Source organism: Gymnodraco acuticeps, unplaced genomic scaffold (genome assembly GCF_902827175.1).
Source record: "Gymnodraco acuticeps unplaced genomic scaffold, fGymAcu1.1, whole genome shotgun sequence".
In the NCBI taxonomy this organism is placed as follows: Eukaryota; Metazoa; Chordata; class Actinopteri; order Perciformes; family Bathydraconidae; genus Gymnodraco; species Gymnodraco acuticeps.
This window is the reverse complement of record NW_022992094.1, coordinates 235305-245000: the sequence shown is the minus strand read 5'-3', so window position 1 is coordinate 245000 and position 9696 is coordinate 235305. Positions and strand designations below refer to the sequence as shown.

The following is a 9696-nucleotide window of genomic DNA, read 5'->3' as shown; positions in this document are numbered from 1 at the left end:
GCTACGTTAGTTCAAACAGTAACAACGGACTATTTTTCTTAGCGGATGCATGTCAATTTAAATCAATACATACTATTTTTTAAATCAATAAAATCATTTTCTAAATCCATAAAAGCATTTCAATTAATATTGGGAGTCATGTCGTTACTTTGTTGAGAATGTGGCCGTGTAATAAGCGGAATAATGTACACATTGCACATTGCATAATGTGCCTTCATGCCGATCTAGATCCCTCCGCAACAAAAAAAACCGGCTCGTTCGCGGGCGCGAGCCGGCTCCCGTCGTTCATGTGTTGCGACCGACACATCACAGTTTTGCTCCAGAGTGAAGCTGTCTCTAGGTCTGACCTCTCAAAACCGAAAAGCAGATGTATTGCTCATGGATTATCAGAAATTATTCAAAGTGACACAGACATATTGGATTAATCTATGGATTAACTACACCATCGTTTTTTTTTATCGTTTTAATGCCATTGAAGACCAGTTTAGACCAGTCCAAGACGAAGGTAAACCATGTTAGCATTGTGGGCTACCTAGCGCCACATGTTTTGATGTAGGCCTACGTTTTTGTTGATAACGTCGCGAGTATCTTTCAGTGTTGAGGTGGGCACCGTTAGATTCTGTGTCTCCTTGCTAATAGGTTAGCATTTTTCGCTCAGGGGTCATTTAGATGCTTCTTATGAGACTTGTGTTTTGTTTTGGTAAAAATGGTTTGTATCGTCAGTTAGCTGAGATTATTCCCGTTAATCTGGTATAACACATTAATAGGTTCTTAAATATTAAGATCCCCTGAGACACAGTATCGTGAAAAAAAAAAACAAGGGTACCCGCCGGCGGGGTCCTTGGGGCTTAACAGCCCTGTATTCAGTTCAAAGTGTTCAGCATTTCAATGCCAGGTCTGCACACGTAGGAAAATAATCAAGAGTGATTTTGCATTTCATTGCCCACCGTGCTTTGTGTGCTGATGAATGCTTTCAGCTGGAACACATTAAGAGAGACCGGCATAATGAAGCATGTTCGAAACTAATGGAAAAACATTATTGTGAGCCGCCCACATGTACAGTACAAATCTGGTGCCTTTTGCAACAACACTGCACTTGACTCAGCTGGTCCCTGCCTGACCTGTCACTGAACTGTGAAAGGGCCACACCACCCGCTAGGATAGGTGTTGGAGTACACTACCTAGTGATGAGTTGGATCAGGACTCTGCCAGGAATGATGTACCATGTCACTGATTCCTCTCATTTGAATGGAGAGGACATCAAGATACAGCCACAGGAGGGCTCCCTGTTTGGAAACATCAGAATTGCTTTCTGGGCCTTGGCTTCATCTGACGGTGTTTTCCCCATCTGGGTTTGGAGTGATTTGCTGCCCCAAGAAAGGAGTTCAAGTATCTTGAAGTCTTATTCATGAGTCAGGAAGAAAATATATGTGAAATCGACAGGCAGATAGGTGCAACAAGAGCCGAAGGCCATCTACAATTGTTGGGAAGATGGAGCTAAGCAATGAAGGCAAAGCTTTTGTAGTGGGAGAAAGGATGAGATTGCGGATACAAGAAGCCCATATGAGCTTCCTGTTTATGGTGACCGGACTCAGCCTTAGAGAAAGAGTTGCTGCTTCTTTAAATCAAAAGGAGCCCTTTGATTTGGTAAGGACATTTGATCAGGATGCTTCCCGCACCAAGCACACGTAACAGTTTCAAAAGTCAATTATAAGTTAACAATAGACATGATTTCATAAGGCTGGCACACAGTTCCCATTGTTCCTTGGCAACATAATTAATTTAGAAAGCACTCATCCTTTCTTCATTCTTTCTTGCTGTGTAGAACATTTAGCTCAGGCTTCATTTCATGTAACCTGTCAAACTATGTCAGCTTGAACAATATATAATACACAGTGGGCAGTACAAAATTCACTGATCCCATCTTGTTTACACGATGTACAGTAGAACCATAGATTTATGTTTCAATTCATCATGTCTGAGCTAATATTGTTCCTTCTCTGCAAACTGAACCTCTGCAGCAGAAGGAGCTTAAAGAAACCAGACCGCAAACATTTGAGCAGCAGCTCCTGAGCCAGAGCTTGGTCTCTTTTTGTGAAACCAGATGTGTACACAACCAACACGCTGACATGTATGCACATGTTTACAGGGTATATGTGCACAGTTTATGCAGGTGCATGATTTATATAAACAACGGCTCTCCCATAAACACACTGAAAACTCCTAACAATCTGTACATAAAAAGCACATCAAGAAGGATTACTTCAAACTGCTCTTGTTATCATATTTTTTCATCGTACTGCTGAGACTTGGCAGAAGTATCTGCCCCAGCTGTATATCATGATGAATAGTATGCATATTGTAGTTTGACACTGAGGCCCAAACACACACTAGCCCAGGGTTAAATTCAGCAGCAGCTTCCACTGATTTATAACATTTATGTTAATGTTATTTTAAGAAAATATGTTCATCAAATCAGGAGAGGTCAGGAAGTGTCAACCTAGCTGCCACTCTTAACTTTTAAATGCTGGCTCCTAATCTATTGCGACTATATGCTACTTTGGACTAATGCTGTTTAAGACAAATGCACTCAGAACAAAATGTGTCATAAGCTTTAGACCGACCACAAACGGTCCTTTTAATGCCTGGTTCAACTTCATTTACACTCCGAAATGTTACAAATCATACATTCATCCAGTAAATGATGCTTGCCACACATAAGTGCTTAAATGCTCGCTGTATACATAAGGTTATGGTTGTTGAGGTTATTGCATGATGTAACATACTTTGCAGCTCCTTAAGTACAGGAATATTGTGTTAACGCTGTGTAGAAAGTAAGTCAATAAAACACATTCCTATAATAGAAATACCAATGATTTCCCATTGTAGTTCTTTCTGATGTAACATTATATTTGTAAAGATATAAGATGCTCTGCTTCTTAATATCAGATATGGCTGTTATAAGATGTGTGTTTTTTATGTGTCCAGGTGTCGTGTGCATCTTTGACCGGTGATGAAGCTGCTCAGGAGGGGACCAAAGGGGCCTGGGTTGCATGTCTGGACCCCAAATACAGCCTGAGCCACAGAATACAGAGCAAACACTGCCGGGTTTACTCTTTTGGGTGCGTACAAACAAACACTCCCTTGGCCTTCCAATGAAAACATTCATTCCCAAACGCAAATCTTTACCTTCACCATCTCATCTAAATCATAATGATGACCACAACAATGATTACACCAGATTTTAGACAAGCTGTCATGTACTGCATCTGTAGAGCAACGGATGTGTTCACAACATTAGTTTTCTGACAGTGGGTTATCTGTAGCTGCGACAGATATTCAGAGCATCTGGTTCTGTGGCAGGCTGTGATATCTCCACTCACAATTGCCACTGTTGCTTTACCCGTAACTATTCACTTCTTTTCTAGGGTTTTCTCTAACTACTTCATCAAAGAATAACGGCTATTTTCCACATAATACAGGATCTCTGTCTCTACGTTCCCTGTTCTGTTCGCCTTGTCTTTTTACGTCTTCATTTTAAAGACTAATTGCCAACGGAGCATATTTTTTATCAGAATCTGTCTTTCTCTGACAACTTTGAAATGTTCAGCTCACTTTTTTGTGCCGGGTAGCAGTTATATTCTTCTCTTTTGTGTGGTTATCTCAGTTTTCTGGGCAATTTAATTTGATTAGTAACACGGTTAATAAGAGTATAGATAAGCCTCTATCGACCTGAACACTATACCTCCAACATCAGCGTGGAACGTCACATCCACTCCACCTCTGCTTCCTCTGCTTGAGTGGCAAGTCATCTGGAATGGAGTCAGACAGGCCACCGAGGTATTTGACCTTCTTAAGATCGGAGAGTCAATCACTCCCATTTGGCTTTGTGTCGAGGATCAGTTCGGCTCGGCTTATTCCCGGCTGGGCCTCTTCTGGGCTGAGGTGCTGCGAAGGTCTCGAGGGATTTTCCTGCAGGAGAGAGGGAGCTTATTAATTTGACTGTTGAGAGACAGAGCAGGTGTGCTGTTATCAAGGCAGGCAGGAGACAGATACTGATGCAGGAGAGAAAGGGGGGCGGGGGGGGGGGGGGGGGGGGGGGGGGGGGTGGCTGCTTTTGGCTTCCTGCCTTTCTTTGGAGAAGAGCTCAGGGGTCAAGTGGAGAGACACACAAACACATCTGATATCCTCTGGCTGATTGATGGGGAGTCACTCATGCAGGCCAGCTACATGGCAATGCACCAAAAGTAAAGGGAATACTACGTGTCCTCTCAGTGATTTATGCAAAAATGTAACATTTGACCTGAATATCAGCTTGGGAAAATGTGACTCACAGCTCTGATTTCTCATGTCAATGAAAGACACATTACCATTTGTCCTTCTATCTATCTGATCCCTTAAAGACTCTGGAAGGAATTCAAATTACTCTTAGTCGCCCCTCAACTCTGGCTTTGCAATAACAGCGAGATGAAGTTTATGCTAACAAAAGAAAAGTCCTAAGAGCCCAGAATAATAGTTCAACACGGCAAACTGCTCTCTAAAGTTCTACCTTTCCAGAATTTGCCAAGGGATGTTCTCCTCTCTGTGTCCCCTATCTGACCTAGATTCATAGTACACACACACACACACACACACACACACACACACACACACACACACAACACACACACACACACACACACACACACACACACACACACACACCACACACACACACACACACACACACACACACACACACACACACACACACACACACACAAAGAGACTTCATGGTCATACTCTTGAATCTATGCCAGGTATGCTGATTATCCTACTGTACAGCAGACTTGCATAACCCTCCACAGTCCACTGATGCTCATAAGTTCATAACACTGACTTCAATGAAAATGTCAAGTACTATTAGAACTTTAAGTCTGTGTACACAGTGCATTACCGAGTATGTACAATTGTGTGTGTACTACTGCGTGCATTTGTGTGTGTGTGTGTGTGTGTGTGTGTTTACGAGTGATACGTCTAATTTGCATACACTTTAACGAGGCGTGGACGGCTGTGTCTGGGCAGGATGAGCTGCTGCTCTGTGATTGGTCACATGGCGGGGGATGCGGGTGCGGAGTGGGGGGGTCACAGGAAGTTTTTCCACATGAAAGAGCAGTTATCCACCTTTGACCTCTGATACTCCATCTTACCTCTCTCATCCTCCATCATCCTCTTATGCTAGTGTCAATGATAATATCATACATTATTAGATGCTTACTGTAATCAAAGGTTTTTTAAGAGGATGAATCATCCACTGTTATATAAAAAACACATTCTTGACAGACAAAGTAAGCCTCTGAACTTGTCAGCAGCCGTTTAAACATCCTAATAAAGCTACTAGTGGCTCCATTAGATTTCTTTGTTCCTTTTTAAAAGTGTCTTCCTAGCAACATTAGAAAGAAGAAATTATGAATTAGAATATAGAATTAGAAATTAGTAGCAAAATATCATATTTATGCCATAAAATGTACAACCTTACGTCTTCATGTATACATAAAATCCTACCATGAAGCATTAAATACTGCAGGTTCTATACAACTGTGAAAAGAAGAGCCTTATATAATAAATCAGATTTGTTATGTGTTCTATTTTGTATGTATGTATGTCTGCTCTATATCGTTTTTAAGTAATAGCATCCCATGCTACTTTTGTTGTGATATTTTAAAACCACTACTGATGCTACTGAATATGAAGTTGGTTTGGCCTTCACTTCATGCAGGAGTACCTCCACTTCAGAAATATTGAAGTTTATTTTAAATTTGGAGAAAGTGCTACACCCTAATAACACTTGTTGTTAAGGGCCCAATTCATAATAACTGCATTTCCAGGTAGGTGATGAAACTGTTTCACGGCACTGAAAGGGTTTCTTTTACTTCAAAAAGTTCCTCTAACTACAACTTTGCCTGCAGACTGTAGTCCATGTATTTATAAAGCCGAGGGCATAGCTCATTAAACATGCACATGTAAATGAGCTGTAATGTGTAATATGAGGCAGTGAGAGAAAGAGAGAGAAAGGAGGAGGTGAAGAGACAGACAGTCATGGAGACAGCAATATGTTAGAACACGATGCTATTTGAAACCAAGGGAACAATGTAAGGGGAGATTGATAAAAAGGCATGGGGGTAGGAAGCCCACTCAACCTTTGGTAAACATCCTCAGCCACCTCTGAGGTCCACAACCTCCAGAGGCTGTTGACATTATAGTTCAGAGCGAGGACAGACATAATTAAGGCTCTGTTTATCAGATTAACAAATCCATCGTGTGATTGTGACTCCTCACACGCACACACATCTTCATATCTGGTTGCCATGACATTCTAGTCAACAGAGTGTCACTGCTGTGGCACAGTCTCAGGAGAGAGGATATTACAGCTAGTAGAGACCGGCCCTGTCATACAGAAGTGCTCCTGATGCGCTGTGATTCCCACACTCATGAGTAATCCCTGATCCCTGTCTTCTGAAGTGTCACTGCAGCGATTCCTGGTCAAAACACCCCCTCAGAGAATCATTTAAATATTGATTTGGTGAAATAAACGTCTAGTTGCATCTCAATCTCTCATCCCTCATCCGCCTGCTAGTGGGATGCATTCAGAGACCAAGTGCCTCATCTTTAAAAGCATGTACTGCTTGTGTGCGTGTACTGCGAAATGTACTCCCTGCTGCAATTACAGAATACAGCCGCAGCACAAACTAGACTAAAGGGAATGTGGAGACAGACTGAGAACGGAATAAAAAAGGGAGACAATTGCAGACTTAGAGAGGAGAGGGGTGGGAAAAAGATAATAGCAGCAACGGAAAGAATATAAAGGTTAGGGAGAGGCATAGAGGAGAGAGAAATAAAGGGCATTTTTTACAAGTCTTTGATTTATTTCTATCTCGATAGGAAGTTTCCCATTGATTATTTATTTATTGCTTTTAGGGTGGCAGGTGAATTCAGTATCGCAGTGAAGTGTGTTGCAGATTGCCCGTACCATTTGTGTCATTAACCATGTTTCTTCGTTTCATAAAATAAATGTCTGGGTCTTTGATTAAAATGAGTTCTTAACAAACCGTATTGCAATACATGTCAGTTTTGTAGTTTCAGCTCAATTTACATTGGAGTGAAACCTGTCAAATTCATTAAATTCCCATCAGCCTCAGCTTTAATTTGTGTATATTGTCGAATAGCAAGATAATTAAAAATGATGATGAGCTTAGACAACATTAAACTTGTCAGCATGTTACTATAATAGAGTTAGCATTAAGATCAAAGCACTGCTGTTCCACTATAGCTGTACGCATTTTAGTTTTGTTTATTAAACAAACAAAGCCAAAGTTGTAAAATGTGAAATGTTTTTCTTAATGAACTATAGTAAAAAATAAGCTAACTTTGATTTAAATCTCATGACCCCTCTGGGCTATGTACATATTTTTCGCTTATACCAAGAAAGTTTAAATATAATATATATATGTTTAACCTGATTGTCCTGTGCCGTGGTGCTGCAGGCTTGGTGTGGATGACCGGACCTTGGAGCGTTCTCTCTCCAGGGCGGGATGTGAGGTCCACTGCTTCGATCCCAGTCTGAAGCAGCCTCACCTGCAGCAGGCAGACATGTGGCTTCATCGGCTCTCCATAGACTGGAGGGACCCCAACCCAGCCTTCGTCGCCCAGCGTCAGTACGCCATCACCAAGAAACTGGCCACCATCCTAAATGACTTTGGACACAGACAGGTAAGAGTGAAAGCATAAGTGGGATTGTATATATATATATATACTTGAGTGAAGGGTTTGACACCACCTGGATCTAAATATAATTGATTTTTCTTCCAGTGTCAGCTAGGGAATTCACTTAAATGCCGCTAGCATGCAAACACAAGCCCTTTGCAATCCAACGTAATCCAGTTTATTATGAATCATCCCTCTGTTATCTGTGTCAGGCTCCAGGATGATAAACCCCCGTATATAATTTGGTTTTCCTCCTCTAAATATTATCATGCTGAATGTTACCTCTCCAAAGCCCCCCAGGGATTGTGTTCAACCGCATCAGATAGGGGATCTGCATACAAGATCAATCATATAGCCCACTGAGAGTATGCATACTAATAAACACAGATATATTTCCAGCGAACATACCTGATTAGGAACAGGCTGAAGGATAATTCAGGGTTAGAGAAGCCAAGCTTTTCTTACATATGTAATGAAGACACAGCTGGATAGCAGACAGATTTTTGTCTCTTCCCTTAGCAATAAGGAAACTTACCCCAAGACAATATTTGACTAGGAGAGGTATTATTAAGATTCAAAATCTATTTTTCAAGAGAGTACACAGGTGGAGTCCTCAGAGGTTGGATCCTATAGCACTACAATTACAACAACACTTTTAATAAAACAAAAATAAACTCTACTCAAAATCTAATACAAAAATTGGGATTAATAAAGTATACATCTATCTATCTATCTATCTAATGGGCAGACTAATACAATTTAACACATTCTTGCTCCCCAGATAATGTTGTGACCACAGGCCAAAATGCCTGCTTATAATACACTATGACTCCTTATAAAATGTTCAGTCTTTTGAAAGAACACAGTGTTTTGTACACAATACTGTTTCATAGGAGATAGTGCACACCTGTTTAAAATGCAAAGCCACGCACACCTCCTTGTAATGAGGTTTTAATGCTAGAAAACAGTTTGCCGGAGAAGCAAGTCGCAGCAGAACAGTTTCTATTCAAAAGCTTTTGCCAAGCTTTTGTGACAGAAAAAGCAGCAGTGAAGAAACAGAGTGCCTCGGTAAAGGTCGAAATATGCATTTGTGCCGCATTTCTTCTCCGTTTCTTAAAAACTACACAGATGACTCATCCACTGAGCTCTGGGGATCAGCTGAGGTAGCAGACACTGTCACAGCAGTGGCAAAGTCAGTGGCAGGTAGTCGCATCTCATTTATGTAAAAATAAAATGTACATTGGACCGTTGATCATGTTGGTCATTGGACACTACAACAGTATCGTATTAGAGTTTCGAGGACTTGTTCAGTTCTACTAATGAGGGCTGGGAGTTCTGTATCGTCACCAAAGGCATCAGAAATGTCATGGCCACTTTAATATCGGTTACATTTTGTTCTCAGTTTGGTTGTAGATATGTGAACATTTCCCACATTTAAAAAAAGGAAAAGCACTACGATTTTCCTTTAGCTATCACCTCATGTTATCTTTAATAATGTATAATAATCCTTGACACTACAATACTCTGGGCTTCTTTTGGATCAATCTAGTCAACTAAATCTCTTATCTGGTCTTATCACTGCTAATTCAGTGGCTCCATGAGGTACTAGCTGAGAAAATGTTAAATGAGGACTGCTGAGCTTAGGAGGAAGAAAATGACTGTCGGCGTTCAAATACGTAAAGGTCACGCAATGGTCATCTTCAGCAATCCAGCAGAGTTAAAAGAAATCCTGAGATCTTGAGGTTATGTGTTTAACCTTAGGGTGCTATTAACATTCATCCTATGAAACATTTCCTATCTGCTCCGACACAGCAAGGCTGCTCTCTCTCAATCCATCATCAGGATTGCTAAAGCAAGTACAAAGGCCAAGCTTCACTTACTCCCTTTTCATCTTTTAATAGCTTTTACCTTCAATAATTCCACCGTTTTGTGTAATTTAATAGAACTCATTTA

General features: G+C 40.9%; 1 protein-coding gene across 1 annotated transcript in view; it reads left to right on the top strand.

Moving 5' to 3' along the window:
- The window catches only part of mettl24 (methyltransferase like 24), a 28700-nt gene that overhangs the window by 17571 nt on the left and 1433 nt on the right, over nucleotides 1-9696 (top strand). The window contains exons 3-4 of the mRNA XM_034202748.1: nucleotides 2989-3122; nucleotides 7524-7749. Coding sequence (XP_034058639.1) covers nucleotides 2989-3122; nucleotides 7524-7749 — 360 coding nt within the window. The remainder of the gene's footprint in view (nucleotides 1-2988; nucleotides 3123-7523; nucleotides 7750-9696) is intronic.